Below are 16,825 nucleotides of genomic sequence, written 5' to 3'. Positions count from 1 at the left end.
TCTTTGGTGATGTTTGGGAAATTTTCTTTTATAATATTCTCTAGCATGGCTTCCATTCCTCTGGGGCATTCTTCTTCCCCTTCTGGAATTCCTATAACTCGTATGTTGGAATGCTTCATAAAGTCCCATAATTCTGACAGTGAACGTTCTGCTTTCTCTCTCTTCTTTTCTGCCTCTTTTACTATCTGAGTTATCTCAAGAACTTTGTCTTCTACCTGTGAAATTCTTTCTTCTGCATGGTCTAACCTGTTGCTGATACTTTCCATTGCATCTTTAAGTTCCCTGATTGACTGTTTCATTTCCTTCAGCTCTGCTATGTCCTTTTTATATTCTTCATATCGTTCATCTCTGATTTGATTCTGTTTTTGGATTTCCTTTTGGTTATTTTCCACTTTATTAGCAGTTTCCTTCATTGTTTCCATCATTTCTTTCATTGTTTTCAACATGTGTATTCTAAATTCCCTTTCTGTCATTCCTAACATTTCTGTATCGTGGAATCCTCTGCAGTAGCTACCTCATGGTCCCTTGGCGGGGTTGTTCTGGACTGGTTCTTCATGTTGCCTGGAGTTTTCTGCTGATTCTTCGTCATGGGTGATTTCTTTTATCTGTTTCCTTGCCCTAATTTTCCTTTCACTTCTTCTTGCTCTTTAAGTTCTCATGCCTGTGGACTAAGGGTTACGGGACCAGAAGTGTGAGAAGGTTTAAGAGCAAAAAAAAGGGATGAAAGGAGTACCGAGTGATAAGGAAAAAAAAAAAGAAAAATAGAGAAAGGAGAGGGGGTGGGTAAAAGGAATATTGACAAAAAGAAGAGAGGCACAGAAAGAGGGGGACAGAGCAATATAGGTGTACAGTAGGGTACTTTGATACAACCTTAATAAAAAAACCACCTTCTGGTGGTGCCCAGTTGGGTGGTTCCCTTGAGGTCAGCAGCTCTTTGCTAACCTGATCAGACACAGTACCCCACCTCCACCAAGTAGAGAGGAAAGACAAAAATGCTATAAATCAAACCAAAACAAGCAAACAGAACACTTTATGGGATAAAATTGGCTGGAAAAACCAAATAATAGCAGTAGAAACACTAACAAAAATGAAGTTCTAATTATTGAAATAGGCAGCAATGGGAAATTATAATTAAACTAGAAAAATTGAGAAAGAAAAAGGATCTGTATGGAAAACGTTGAACTTAAAAAGCAAAGCAACAATCCACAACATCAAAATAAACAAAAAAAACAACCAAACCAAAAAAAAAAAAAAAAAAACAAAAACACAACCAAAAACAAAGCAGTATGTATATGTTATTGAATATTGTCTGGGCAACACGTGGTCTTCTGGGGTATGAGATGTTAATCACCGTTCTGATACGACTGGAGGCTGCTAGTTTCTCAAACCCCAGCAGGTAGACACCCTAAATCTCTCTTCAGCCCACTTAAAAGGCACTTTGAACTTGTTCACTTACTGAGCAGAAGCTTTCTCAGGGAAGTGCTTGTCGCTGGAATCACTGCTGAAGTGGCTATCCACTTACCCAGTGTGTCAAAACTGGTCTCCCTCTGCCCCTGAGGGTTAGGGCTGCAAGGCGGCTCAGACCCCGCCCTGAGGCTACTTGGTCGCTGGGTTACCAGTCCCACCCAATTCCAGCTCTGCTACCCTGAGGGTGGAGCTTGCTGGGGCAGATCGCTCACAATGTCTGCCTGTGACCTGGAGCCAAACACTATTAGCTCCGTCTGGCTCAGCGGCTGAGACTGGGGCCCTAGACAAAGGCCAACGTTCTGCGCACTCCCGCTCAGGCTCTGCCCAAGGCAGTTCAGCTGAGTGCCAAGTCCAAAGACACCAAAACAGTTCACAGGTAAGGCCTTTCTGGTTTGCAGTCTCGCTGCTACTGAACTTACAGTTGCGGGCGGGTTTAGACAGATTGAACATACGCGACCACTTGCCGGTTTTCCACTGTTTTAGTCCTTCTCTTGGGGTCCAGAAGTCTCTCGCTGACTCCCTGTATCCTCTCAGGGGTGATGATAGGCAGATCCCACCAGCCAGAGATGCCTGGAGTCCTATATCCCGAGACTCATGGTGCCCAGATGCAAGGAAGCTGTTCCTCGGCTGCCATCTTGCTCCGCCTCTGAATTATATTATATTAATCAAAATAAAATGAGTTAAAAAAAGAATATGCTTATAAGCCTTGAACTGCTTTCAAAAATAATTTAATGATCTTTAAAAATTTTCATAGCACATCTAAGATCCTGCCATGACACACCAGTTGAAAACCACTGATCTATCTGGCCTCAAACTGTTGACTGCTGTTGATGACTTGGAATTTTAGCTCTTTTGTGTATCAACTTCTTTTTTTTTATTATTATTAAATCATAGCTGTGTACATTAATACAATCATGGGGCACCATGCACTGGTTTTACATACAATTTGAAATATTTTCATCAAACTGGTTAACATAGCCTTCCTGGCATTTTCTTAGTTATTGTGTTAAGACATTTATATTTTACATTTAGTAAGTTTCACATGTACCCTTGTAAGATGCACTGTAGGTGTAATCCCACCAATCACCCTCCCTTCAATCATCCTCCTCCCTCCTCTTCCCTCCTTTTCCCCTTTCCCCATATTCTTAAGTTACAATTGGGTTATAGCTTTCATAGTAGGGCTGAGTACATTGGATACTTTTTCTTCTATTCTTGAGATACTTTGCTGAGAAAAATATGTTTCAGCTCCATCCATGTAAACATGAAAGAGGTAAAGTCTCCATCTTTCTTTAAGGCTGTGTAATATTCCATGGTGTACATATAGCACAATTTATTAATCCATTCGTGGGTCGATGGGCACTTGGGCTTCTTCCATGACTTAGCAATTATGAATTGGGCTGCAATAAACATTCTGGTGCAAATATGTTTGTTATAATGTAATTTTTGGTCTTCTGGATATATACTTAGTAGAGGAATTGTAGGATTGAATGGCAGGTCTATTTTTAGATCTCTCGGTGTTCTCCAAACATTTTTCCAAAAGGAACGTATTAGTTTGCATTCCCACCAGTGGTGTAGGTGTGTTCCCTTTTCTCCACATCCACGCCAACATTTCTGGTCTTGGGATTTTGTGATATAGGCTAATCTTACTGGAGTTAGATGATATCTCAAAGTAGTTTTGATTTGCATTTCTCTGATGATTAAGGATGATGAGCATTTTTTCATGTGTCTGTAGGCTGTGCACCTGTCTTCTTCAGAGAATTTTCTCTTCAAGTCCCTTGCCCAGCCTGAGATGGGATCACTTGTTCTTTTCTTGCTAATACGTTTGAGTTCTCTGTGGATTCTGGTTTTTAAACCTTTGTCAGAGACATAACCTGCAATTATCTTCTCCCATTCTGAGGGCTGTCTGATTGCTTTACTTACTGTGTTTTTGGCTGTGCAAAAGCTTTTTATTTTGATCAGGTCCCAGTAGTGTATTTTTGATGATGCTTCAATTGCCCGGGGGGGGGGGGGGTCCTCCTCATAAAATATTCTCCCAGGCTATATATCAATTTCTTGAGCTCAACCTCCTTTTGTATGTTGGACATGCACATATTTGAGGGATGTTAGATCCATTGTTGTTTCCGTTGATGTGTAATTTCATGGTGGTTTTTGCAGATGAAAATCACTCCTTCTAGAATAGGAAAAAGGCTTTCTGCAAGGTAAGAAAATGGTGGGGAGTCCTATCCTGTGGTGTACAGGACACATAAAAATAAATAATTTCCAAGAGTTAAATCTTCACTCTCCCCGAGGCTCCCTGGGTGCAGTAGTTTATTTTCATTATGTCTCTTGTAAAGGCAGCACCAATATTAACAATGGGAACAAAACAAACTAACGTTTTTTGTTTGCTACCATCTGAAAGTTCCTTAGGGCCCAGAGACTCATTTGCGAAAATTCATGTGTGCAAAACTCATTTGCAAAAGCAAATAAAATATGTGATCACAAATGCTCTTTACCTAACTGGCCTGGGGGCGAGCTGAAGATACATGTGTGCCTTTTTATTTACTCTTGGTAGAGTCAGGGGCCTCCCAGCCTCCTTCCCAAATGAGCCCCATCCAGCCATGTCCTATCAGATGACTTGAATGTTTTAGGACCTTGGTACATCTGAGCTGATTGTTAAATTGCTGTACTGATTTGTCACTTTTCTTTTGTAAAAATATTACTAAATTGTGCTTTATGTCCTTGAAAGTTCATTCATTAGACTGTCCAGCCAAGAAAACCCCTCTGTGTTTAGTTAAATTTGGACTTTTATGTCTCTTTAGATTTATATATGCTGTTTCGTTTCCTGGGGGGAATTCTGGCTACAGGTATGCTTGAGTGATGGTATCTAGATGGGGTCGGGAAATGTGGTTGAGAAAACTAGAAGAAGAAAACTTTACATGTAAAGTGAATAATACAGAGGACTAATTGGAAGCTATCAGCAAATTTATTACAATCTCAGTCTTTGGGATTGCTTTTTCCGTAGCAACTGAAACATATGAGTCAGGATGAGGCAAAACAAATCTGTATCTGCCAGTATTTCTGACGGGCAACTGTATTTTTTCTTATGTCTTGTAGGGTGATCAAACTCCACTCTGGGTGGTAGGGATCCAAAAATGAACAAAGCAAACAAAAATCCCTGCCTTCGTGACGTATATATCACAGTTGGGGAGGGGACAGATTTAGCAGAGTATTATTTTGAATATTTTACTTCTTTTTTTTTTCCCCTGGGTATTATTGATACTTTATGATAAAGTTATTGACTATTTCTCATGGTATAAATTCTGAAGTATAATTTTGTCAAATGCAGGAGACCCAGAATGTTTTTTTTTTTTTTTTTAAACAGATTCTTGGAAATTGGAAGAAAACAATAACATTTGCTTTCTGGTTAAGCCTTAATGGAATTTATCAAGGTCACTTAAGATACTTTTTTTCTTGTGGCAACATTTTTCCAGGCTCAGAGGGATACGCAGTTATCCTGTTGAATCCTTGCTGACTATCTGGCTCTTCTCTGGAGACGCTTGGGCACAGGTGTCACAAGGTGTCACAAGGGTGGCATCTGTCAGCATAGTGCTGAGTGACGGTGCAGTCACTGGCTCTCACTGAGAGTCTTTATTACGGATCGAAATTTCTGCACACTGGGGAGTCACCAGTGTAAGTCATGAGAGGTGTGATAAATGTTTAATAACAATTAATATAGATTTTATGAATGATTATGTTTTTCTTTTTAAAAAGTGATATCTCAAAATCAAAATTATTCTTACAATGATGTTAGAAAAACGTCAATCTCAGTCTTCTATTTTCTTATGAGCATTTTTGGATAGAAAGGAAAGAGGATAAATTATAAATAGTTTCCTGGAAATAATGCAGAATTTGGTGTATGCTTATTGAGAACTGTAACAAATGCGTTTCATAAGTAAGAAGGATCAGAGGTAGAGACTGCCGGCCTTTGATGTCACCATAATTGTTCTCCAAAGGCCCTGCCTGAATCCTTAGAGGGACTACTAATTGCTAATGAGTTGCAGAGTTGATGGATTTTACATTTCCCTTCTTCTTATTTCCCTTCTGCAACCCCCAAGTGGAAGTGTCAATCAAGACAGAAATGCCAAAGGTGGGAAAGGAGAGAAAAGATGAGGCAAAGATGAGAGGGACAGTCTGTTCCCGGCAGAGAAACACCCCTTGCAGAAGTGAGGCGTCTCTTGCTCTAAGGAACATGTAACAAAACAAAGTAGAAAATGAGTTCATTTCTAACTGTATCTATCAGATCTCCCCATCTTCTTACTCAATCCTCTGTTATCTTCTGCTCGGTTTGGCCCTTAAAACAGAGAAATTCCAACTGGTTTTCAAAGAATCCAACTGGGTCATGTTTCAGCCCATCTTGCCATCTTGATGTAAATACTATCAATTGCAGCCTGTCACATCTTCCTCCCCTGAATAAATAAATTGCTTCTCCACATTGGAGTTCCTCTGAAGATCACACAAGCTGAGACACCGCGTCTCACATTAAGAATTCTAGGAGCAAGGACTCCAGGAGGCGGCCAGATATGTCACCACAATCAAGTATTTTCCAATTTCCAAATTAAAAAAAAAAAAAAAGTATATAAGGAAAACCACTTGCTGTTGGACCTGCCAGAAGAGAAGATCAAACAGATAGTTAAATAAAATGAGACCATTGTTGCTTATTCCCTGGCTATTGAAAGAACTCTCACAGTTTCAGTCTCAGTGGGGTAAAGGCCTCTGGATTTCTGAGTCAAAAGTGTATTTGTTAAACAACTTTGCTCTAACAAGCTCAGAACTAGTATAGCATAACCATGTCTGAACCTGCCCCCAATTACGTTTATCTCTGCACTTCCTACGCTCTCCTCTCTGCAGGGACAAGGCGGGTTTTTCAGAATCATCCCTGTGTCTCTAGGAAGAGTAGGATTTAACCAAATAGGCAGACAGCTGCCTCCCGCAGCCTTGGTATTCCCAGAGAAAGTTCTTAGTCATCTCTGAGTAACACGCCCACCAGGGACTCCTTCCCACTGTCAAGCCTGCATCTCTGCAGTGACCACGTTGTCCATGGGGCCATGCTAGTCTCTTTCTGTCCTCACTGAACACTGGGTCTCTTTGCCTGTTCGTAGTAAAATCTTGCTTTGCCGTCCCGTGACCAGAAGGAAGAATTTGCTTGTCTGGAAACGACCGAAAGTCTCATTTGTTTTTCCTCAGTGAATTAAGAAACTGTGAATAATAATTTTGGTGGTTGTTGAGAATTCCATAATCCCAATTATTTCCATATAAATGGAGGAGACTCCCTAGATATCTAATTATAATATTTACATGTAATGAGTCTTTTGAGGAGTATGATTTGGTTGGAGTTTATTTCAACGTAGACTGGTTTTGTTTTTTCCACTCTTTGCTTTCAGCAGTATTGTGTGGAATCCCACTTTGCTACAGGGAAGCGCGTTCCTTAGCAACATCTAATTTTCTGTCATTTTCAATTATTAGTATAGTCTCAAATGGGCATTTAAGACCTGATCTTGCTTATTTAAAAAAAGACTAATCTCAAACTTGATCCAAAGTATATCCTTCCCCCACTCCCTAGGAATTTGGAGTGAATGTATGTGGATGTGTGTTCTGGGGGCAGGGGCTCTTGTTCTGAGACAACTTTCCTACCTGTTTCTTCTGGAGTTCAGAGCAGAGGGGAGGGAGGAGACTGCCAGGTGGGAGGCAGGTCTTTTTACATGGTTGCTGAAATGCCTGTGATGGACAGGTCTCAGCCGTGCCCACTGCACTGGGCAGCTTCTGATAGGCTGCTGTTCTCTGGTGAAGTGGTGGTCTCTACACAGTGTGGTTATAGTTTTCTTGGGACAGCCCATTCCCTCCACCTGCACCCCTCCCTTGTCTGAGTATGCCCTGCCTCCCCTTGGCCTTGTTGGTGGTCATACCTCCAATCTCTCCTCGGGGCTGGACACACCATAGCTTGGGCAGCCCCAATAGCTTCTTCATGAGGGGTGACGAGGACCACTGGGGTGTTCTTCTGGCTCCTGAGAACTGAGCAGAACTGGATGGGGTGGGGCTTTCCCATCTTCTTCCCAGGAACTCCACACTGGGTCCCACAGAAATTTCTAGATTTTATGGGTATTAGACTCCACATTCATATGAACCTCTAATTTCAGAGGACACATGTCAAGGACCCCTTTTCTCTCCATGATGGACCATCCTCCTAGGCTTCCAGACAGCACCAGGGAGGGCCTGTGGTCCTGAGGCTTAGCAAGGATGTAGGGAGAGAGGAGAAGCCCAACCCTATGTCTCACAGCTGTCTACAGTCCTTAGAAGTGTCTCTTGGGGAGCAGCCTGCCTTCCTGACAGAGGGAAGAGGGAAGAACTGGCCCTTTCCCTCCAGCACTGCACTCCTCACAATGCTGAGTGTCTCTCGTTCCCCGTTAGGCTGTTGGGGCAGGTCTGGGGGTGTGGTTGGAAAGGTGGTACAGAAGGAGTTTATTGAAGATAGGACTATTTCTGCTGCTGCTTAGCAGGTGTAAGGTGATGGCTCCAGGTTTTGGGGGCTTTCTCTAGAATGTGGAATCCTTAAGTGACTTTAATTTTGGACCAGAGGAGAGTTGTAGGTTGCTGAGATATGACTCCTGTTATGGAGGTATTATAATGTCTGCCCATAAACAGATGCATGGTGGCAAAGAAGTATCTGCTATAGGCCCTAAAAAGACCAAGACACCCTTCTGGCTCTTTTGTCATACACAATAAGAAATAAACCCATAAGAAATAAAAAAAAAAAATGCAACACATTCTGATTTTTTTCCATGGCTACATTTTTTTCCCCCAAATGTCAAATTTCAAGGTCTTAAAAAATATGGATGTGCCTGCATTCCTGGTGCCCTCACTGCTTGTTTATTTTGTTGGAGAACCCAGTACAACCTCATGGTCTTACTGAGAAGATTAAATGTATGACTGAGCAGGAAAGTGCTCTTCATCATCTCCAGATGCATGCTAGTATCATGGGGATTTGCTCTATGTGAATACACATACCTATAGACGTTGCTTCAGTTTGGTGTATGAAAATAAGTTGGTATCTGGAATAAATTTTTAATTTAATTTGTATGTACCAATCACTTAAGACCATAGCCATTCTTAAGCCAGCTTGGTTGGATTTCAAGACCAGCTCCAGGAGTTCAGGCAAGTAGCTACATCACTCTGAGCCTCCCTGTCCTCATCTGTGAGGTGGAGATAAAAACAGTATCTTCCTCATGGATTTGTGGTGAGAATCAAATGGGTTAATTCATACAAAAACATTTAACCTTAAAAAGTGTCTGGGACATAGTAAGTTCTCAAACCTGAGCTATTGTTATACACTTGTGTTAACTACCCAGAAAAGTAGGAAGTTTCTTGGTTATTTTCTGCATTTCAGATATTTTCAACAGAAGTGAAATGGATAAAACTGGCCTTTACTTTATGATGCAGTTGATTTTCAAATATTTACCTGACAGTGTTACCCAGGGTGAGTTGAGAGCAGTGTGGGAAGTCTCTGCTGGAGGCCGACTCGGCTGGGTTCAGTGCACGGTGGCACATGTGTCGCCATTAACTCAGAGAGCAGGCTGGTGCGTCACCAGGCAGGGCAGACAGGCAGGAACCATCCGTGTTCCTCAGGGCGTAATGCTGGACATTCATCATTCAGTCACAGGTCTGCTGGCCCTTTCTTCTCACCTGCTTCGCACTTGCTCTCCATCAGCGTCTTGTATACCTAGCTCCTCTTTGCAACGCTGCATGCTTGCCTGTTCATATTAAAGGGAAAACCCTGACCTAACGATTCTTCTCAAATGCCTTCTCAATATTTCCTTTATTTCAGCCTCATCGCTTTCTACCTGCTGATCACTCACAGCCCTTATTAGCTTTATTGGCTTACCCAACTCAAATTGATTTATTGAATTGTCTGGAACCAGAGGCAGACCATTTATATATTTATTTCCTTACATCCTTTTATCTCTTCATTTCAAGCTTTCATTTTAAATTCATCACCGACATGAGGTCTTAGAAGCCTTGATCTTTCCAGCAAATATTTGCCAGGTTGTAATTTCTGATTTGTTGTCAACTGCCAAATTTCAACAAGGCTAATCCTGTTCTAATTTGGTTTGTATAAGCCCTGGTCTTGGTACTTAGAGAAAGTAAATGTTAATTTCTGATTCTTTCTTTTGTACATGTTATTCTCTCATCCTTCATGTACTGTGGTTAATTCATTTTTTAAATAAAAATTATTTGGAGCAGTTGAAACCACATTTGGACCTGAACTTTAAATAGAACACTGAAATACCAGAGGGTTGGTGGAAGAAAGTGCAGGGAGGGCATCTGTTTCACAGCCTGTTCTTGTTGTTGTCCTCTTTTTCTTTTTCACTACCCCAGGGGTGCTCCTGAGTGCTCCTAGCTCCCTGAAGGCAACTTGTAGCAGCAGCAACCCTGAGTGATGGTTGCAGTCTGTGCATGGGCTCTGGTGGTGCCTGCCCCCTGTAGGCGGCATTGTGAATTGCAGGGAAACAATGCCTAGTTTTACATGTCTGTTTGGACTTCCTGTGTGTTGTGCAGTTGCTGCCTGCAGGGGCAGAATTTCTGATGAGTGGCCCGGATGGGAAGTGAGGGAGTGTGGCAGTTGGCTGTTGAGTATGTCATAAGAGGTTTTGTCAATCTCTAATTCACTTTCATCATAGGCATGTGATATTTTCGTCAGATGGTAAATTCAAATCCTGGTCCCTGAAATACCAGTTTGCACAAACACATGTCCATATTTCCCTCCTCTGACCAGTCCTGGGTTGTATCAGAAGCTGTGTTGTTTGCTGGTGGCTGCTGTTGGACCAGCATTTCCTCCTCACCTTTCCTTTTGTCAGGGCACCTGCAGGTCCTACCTGGCCAACAAGTCTCAGCTCAAGTGTGCCTCCTCCAGGGAGCTCTCTGTGACTGCTCTGGTCCAGGGTGACCCCTCAGTACTCTCTGAATGAATCGTCAGCACATCACTGCTGTGGGCCAAAGCAGGAAAGGTTCACTGGAATGTAGTTACGTTCGTGTGTTTCTATATTATTCACATCTGCTTCTGAGACACAGTGGCAGGCTTGAACAGTTGCAACGGAGACCATGTGACCCACACACCTAAAATATTTACTTTTTGGTCTTTTACAGAGAAAAGTTTGCTTGACCTCTGTCTTAAACTGAGAGTCTTAGTATGTATGCCTTTCAGCCTCAGCTGCAATAAATGCTCCTTACTTTCTGGTTTGCCAAACTCTCACTTTAAAATTCAGCATAATATTTTATTATTTCTCAGACATTTTGATAACAGAACCAATCATCTCAAAATTGGAGATTGGGATAAATCTGGGCAAAGGACAAAGAGAACCCACAGGCAATTTTCTTTTCTTTTATTTATTTATTTATTTTTTATTTTTTTATTGTTAAATCATAGCTGTGTACATTTGTGCAATGAAGGGGTACAATGTGCTGGTTTCATATACAATCCGAAATATTCTCATCAAACTGTTCAACATAGCCTTCATGGCATTTTCAACATTTATTTCTTACTGTTGTCAGGTGATTGCAGAAAAGGCTCTCAGAATAGATTTGTGCTAAACCAGTTCCTTCCTTGCCAGGACTCTTACAAGCTACTGACCCTCATTTAAGAATATAAATCTTACCACATCTCTCTAATTAAGGATGTAACTGAATTAAAACATCATTTAAATGGAAGCCCAAATACACCCATGCAGAATGAGAAGATGGGCATTTACTTTGAGAAGCAGCGTCTGATGGGGCCTCTCAGGACCTCGGGGGTGTTGGCTGCACAGGAGTCTGACTGGTGGCAGCTATGAAGGTGATGTGATCCCACACTGGGTTCATTTGTGTTTCTTTTCTCCCGCTTAGTGGTCAGCCCATTCCCAGGGTGGAGTACACAGAAGAAGAAACTAAAACTTGGGGTGTTGTCTTCCGGGAGCTCTCCAAACTCTATCCCACTCATGCGTGCCGAGAGTATTTGAAAAACTTCCCTCTGCTGACTAAATACTGTGGCTATAGGGAGGACAATGTCCCTCAACTTGAAGACGTCTCCATGTTCCTGAAAGGTGAGGCTTCACACAACCCGTCTCTTCCCCACCAGTATCCGCACTTGACTCCCAAGGTCACACATGGTGGCAATAACTTTTTTTCCAAAAAGGAAAAATAGTGTTTTAAAAAAAGAAGTATGGAACCCACAAGTTCCTGTGGCCACCTGCGGAGCAGGGGCTCTGGGCGGGGCGCTGCTCTCAGCTGACAGCCCAAGGTGTGCTGAGGCTCTGTGTGTGGCTGTACAAACACCAAGCCCCAGAGGATATTTGCACATTCAGCTCTGAGCTGCTTCTGATTTTGAAATTACTCTGATGGGCTACATGGATGTGGAATGACCTCAGAGGTGTCTTTTTATTTGCTTTGTTAAAAATCATGTAACTGGATGAAGAACTGTTAGGAACAATGGTGGACATTAGGGACTTTCCTCTAGGGTCAGTCAGTTAGTCAATTAACCCATAAATCAATATTTTAAAGTATAACTTGTGTGCCAGGGACTGTCCTCACTGCGGATGTTACAATGGTGAACACAGTGGGTCCCAGAGGGACCTCATCTCACGTTCTCTGTGTGGTCACTCTCCTGATAGACCCTCTGGGGACAAGAGCTGGAAAACTTAGGGTTCTTGTGAGGCCAAGTTTCAGGGTCATCTCCCTTTCTCATCTGTTCTTGGTTGCAGTTAAGCCTCAGGTTTTCTGCTCTTCTCTCTCTCTCCTTTCCTGCTCCTGTCCTGGGATTTGGCCCCTGCCTGTCTGTGTTTTCTAGACTCCAAGGATTCTTCCAAATTCTCACCCATCTTCTCCCCTCCCTCCCATCATTAGTCAGTCTTCGTATTACTGTCCTATTGTGGCTGAAATAGATTACCTCAAACTTTTGACTTAAAATAGTACAAATTATCGTTTATATAAATTTATTATAATATCCTGCTGTCTAGAGATTAGAAGTCTAGGATCCAGGGCTCAGCAGGGCTGCATTCCTTCTGGAGGCTTCTGGGCCCTTTCTTTCCCAGTTTGTGGGGTCCCCGTACCCCTTGGCTCCTGGCTGCATCCTAGCATCATCCTGAGCCCTCACTTCCACTGCTGTGTCTCCTCTGATTGTGTGTCCCCTCTTACGGGACCAGCCTCCCCCTGATAATAATCTTCGCATCTCAAGATCCTTAACAACGTCTGCAGAATCCCTCCTGCCATATAAACCCACAGATTCACAGATTCACAGATTCAGGGGCACCTAAATCTGACCTTTTCTTGCCATTCTACTGCTACCATCCAAATTGAGGTTGCCATCATTTTATAACCTTGATGCCTGTATTTTCTTCCCTTTACTCTCCTGCCCACCACTGTCACACAAACACTACTTTCTGAACTGTCACCAAAATCATCACTTTCTTCTGGTCATCTCTCCTCAGAAATTACTAGTGGCTCCTGTCATTTTCACAGGAATTGGCAAATGTTTTCTGTAAAGGGCCAGGTTTTTGGCTTAGTGGGCTAAGAGGTAAAACTAAATATTTTAGGCTTAGTGGGCTAAGAGGTAAAACCAAGGCTGTATTTACACACACATTTAAATTTATCCATTAAAAAAGTAAAAACTATATTTTGGTCATGGGGTTTGCACAACAAGTAGTGAGCTGAATTTGGCCTGCAGGCTGCAGTTTGCTGGCCTCCGTTCTCTATGACTAAGTCTGCGTGGCTCAGCCCTAGGTCAGAGTCCTGACCCTGCTTTCCAAGCTCATTTCCTCCAGTGACTGCCCTGCCAGTCCTTCCGCTCTGCTGTGGGCTTTCTTTTCTTTTTTCCTCTTCTTCCCTTGTCTTTCTCTTCCTCATTCTCTCTCTCTCCTCTTGACAGAGTCTTGTTCTGTTGTCCTGGCTAGAGTACAGTGGTGTCATCACAGCTCACAGCAACCTCAAAATCCTGGGCTCAAGGGATCCTCTTGCCTCAGCCTCCTGAGCAGCTGGGACTACAGGTGCTGCCACCACACTCAGCTAATATTTCCTATTTTTAGTAGAGATGGTGTCTCACTGTTGCTCAGGCTGGTCCCAAACTCCTGAGGTCAAGCAATTTTCCTGCCCTAACCTCTCTGAGTGCTAGGATTATAGGCATAAGCCACTGCACCCGGCCCACCAGGGGCCTTTTGCACTGTTGCTAAGCCCTGTCCCTTACTGGAAAGTCATCTCTTCTCTTCATACTCAAATTCTACCTATTCTTCAAGACCCACAGCAAGTCCCACCTCCTCTCCTCTATGAATCCTAACTGTGGCAGCTGCCATGATCTCTCCCCACCTGATTTCATTTTGCATTAGCTGTGTGTCAGGAGAGAGGTGGGCACTGAGAGCCACGTGGCGCTGTGAGTGCCCTGTAGGGGAGGAGCATGGGTGGGAACATCATCCTCTGGGTTTATTTCTGAGGAAAAGAGATTGAGAAGCCCTGGTAAGTATCAGGTAACTAGCACCTAATTACATCAAGCCTCATGTAGTTGTTGGATTAGAGATTGGGAAGCACTGGTCAGTATCAGGTAACTAGCACCTAATTACATCATGCCTCTATGTAGTTGTTGGACTAGATTAGAGATTGAGAAGCCCTGGTCAGTATCAGGTAACTAGCACCTAATTACATCAAGCCTCATGTAGTTGTTGGATTAGAGATTGGGAAGCACTGGTCAGTATCAGGTAACTAGCACCTAATTACATCAAGCCTCGTGTAGTTGTCGGACTAGATTAGAGATTGGGAAGCCCTGGTCAGTATCAGGTAACTAGCACCTAATTACGTCATGTCTCGTGTAGTTGTTGGATTAGAGATTGGGAAGCCCTGGTCAGTATCAGGTAACTAGCACCTAATTACATCATGCCTCTGTGTAGTTGTTGGACTAGATTAGAGATTGGGAAGCACTGGTCAGTATCAGGTAACTAGCACCTAATTACATCAAGCCTCTGTGTAGTTGTTGGACTAGATTAGAGATTGGGAAGCACTGGTCAGTATCAGGTAACTAGCACCTAATTACATCAAGCCTTGTGTAGTTGTTGGATTAGAGATTGGGAAGCCCTGGTCAGTATCAGGTAACTAGCACCTAATTACATCAAGCCTCCTGTAGTTGTTGGACAGATTAGAGATTGGGAAGCCCTGGTCAGTATCAGGTAACTAGCACCTAATTACATCAAGCCTCATGTAGTTGTTAGACTAGATTAGAGATTGAGAAGCCCTGGTCAGTATCAGGTAACTAGCACCTAATTACATCAAGCCTTGTGTATTTGTTGGATTAGAGATTGGGAAGCCCTGGTCAGTATCAGGTAACTAGCACCTAATTACATCATGCCTCGTGTAGTTGTTGGATTATATTCTCCCGACACGTTCCTTCTTTTCCTGAGTCCTACGCATGTTACATGTTTCATCTTTGTACATGGAGATCCCTTCTTACTGTGTTGTTTTTCAAACCCTGGTAATCAGAACACCATCTCTTAGTTTTTGCCACATCTGGCTTCCAAATCATTTTTTCTTTTATGAGGGGCAATATGGAATAGTGGTTTGGAGCATGAATTGTGGAGGCACCATGTCCAGGGATTGAGTCCTGGCTCTGTCATTTCCTGGCTGTGTGACCTCAGAGAATCTCCTTTACCTCTGTATTTGTCAGTTTCCTCCTCTGAAAATGGAGATAATAATTTTGTTACCTCGCAAAGCAATTGGGATGGAAAACTAATTGATAAGCTTTAAAACCCTAATGTGTCTGACATACATCTGACATACATTAAAGATAACAGAGCCTTAGCAATTATCATTATCATAGTTTTCCTGAACCCTTGGTGAATTAGGGAGCGCAGTCTGTGTCACGTGTCGGCCATAGTAAGTACCATGTAAGTGCAGGTGTTTCCATTGTTTTAATTGACACCATAAAAATACCTAAATTATTTAAAAAGGAAAACATTTGAAGTAATGTTATCTACAAATTCAAATTTCTTGATATCACTTTCATATATTTTAAAATTTATATAAAAACAAAACATATGACTATTAAAATGAAAAATGTCCCACTGTGTTCCGCTACTCATGTCCCACCTGTGGGCATGTAAGAAAATACACTTCTCTTTTGGTGTTCCCTGGGGAGCCATCCAAAGTGAAGGCTGCGGGAATGAACACAATGTCGTTAGGATTACGGGTCTGAGGGGGCCTGAGCACAAGGTTATTTCCATTGAAATCCTGGAATGACCTTGTTTTGTAAACTTACCCGGCTCTTGCCTTTTGAAACCATTTCCAACCATTCTGAGATACTCTAAATGGGCTGAAGTTTTCTGAATGGGAGCTATTAGGAGGCTGACATCAGGGTAAGAGCAGCCCTCCTAGACGTGATGTGAGTGAGATGAGCCAGACACAGGGAAATGCCATGCTGGCTCCCTGACACACGGAACCTAGGGAAGTCCAGCATACAGGAGAAGGGTGCATCCGGGGTGACCAGCGGTCAGCAGGTGGGAGATGCTGGTCAGAGGGCACAGCATTCCAGGTAGGTAGGTGACTAAGTTTAGAGAGCTAAAGTACAGGGTGCTAACTACTGTTAATAATGTTATATTGTATAATGGAAGTTTGCTGAGAGAGGAGTAGCACACACAAAGGTAAATGTAAGGAGATGGGTATGTTAATTAGCTTGACTACCCTGGTTTCCCCGAAAATAAGATATCCTCCGAAAATAAGACCTACTTACAGGAAAGATAAGACGTCCCCTGAAAATAAGACCTAGAGCATCTTTGGGAGCACACCTTAAAATAAGACACTGTCTTATTTTTGGGGAAACAGGGTAGTAATAATTTCATTATGTATAGTAAGTCCTCACTTAATGACCTTGATAGGTGCTTGGAAACTGTGACTTTAAGAGAGACAGTGTACATATATATGGCTCACACCTGTAATCCCAGCAGTCTGGGAGGTCAGGGTGGGCGGAATGTTGGCTCAGGAGTTGGAGGCAAGCCCAAGCAAGAGTGAGAGACCCCATCTCTCCTAAAAATAGAAAAGAATATAGCTATACTATATATATAAACAATTTTTATTTTGAAAATATGAGAAAAGAACAGATCATCATGCAGCCCCTTTAAGATACAGTCATGTGTTGTGTGGATGATGATGGTTCCACCAGATCACAACAGCACTCTTTTACTGTTTCTTGTCTATGTTTAGATAGTTTTGGATCCCCAAATCCTAAGCGTTGTGTCACAACAGCCTGCAGTGTTCAGCACGTGACATGCTGTGCAGCTTCGTGGCTTAGGAACAATGGGCTGTATCCTATGGCCTCGCG

At 42.6% G+C, this 16,825-nt stretch overlaps 1 protein-coding gene across 1 annotated transcript in view; it reads left to right on the top strand.

The window, feature by feature from the left end:
• The window catches only part of TPH2 (tryptophan hydroxylase 2), a 129,646-nt gene that overhangs the window by 38,769 nt on the left and 74,052 nt on the right, over positions 1 to 16,825 (top strand). The window contains exon 6 of the mRNA XM_053584772.1: positions 11,380 to 11,576. Coding sequence (XP_053440747.1) covers positions 11,380 to 11,576 — 197 coding nt within the window. The remainder of the gene's footprint in view (positions 1 to 11,379; positions 11,577 to 16,825) is intronic.

Source organism: Nycticebus coucang, chromosome 3, assembly GCF_027406575.1.
Source record: "Nycticebus coucang isolate mNycCou1 chromosome 3, mNycCou1.pri, whole genome shotgun sequence".
Classification (NCBI taxonomy): domain Eukaryota; kingdom Metazoa; phylum Chordata; class Mammalia; order Primates; family Lorisidae; genus Nycticebus; species Nycticebus coucang.
Note: the sequence above shows the minus strand (reverse complement) of the source record. Positions and strands in the feature narration are given on the sequence as shown.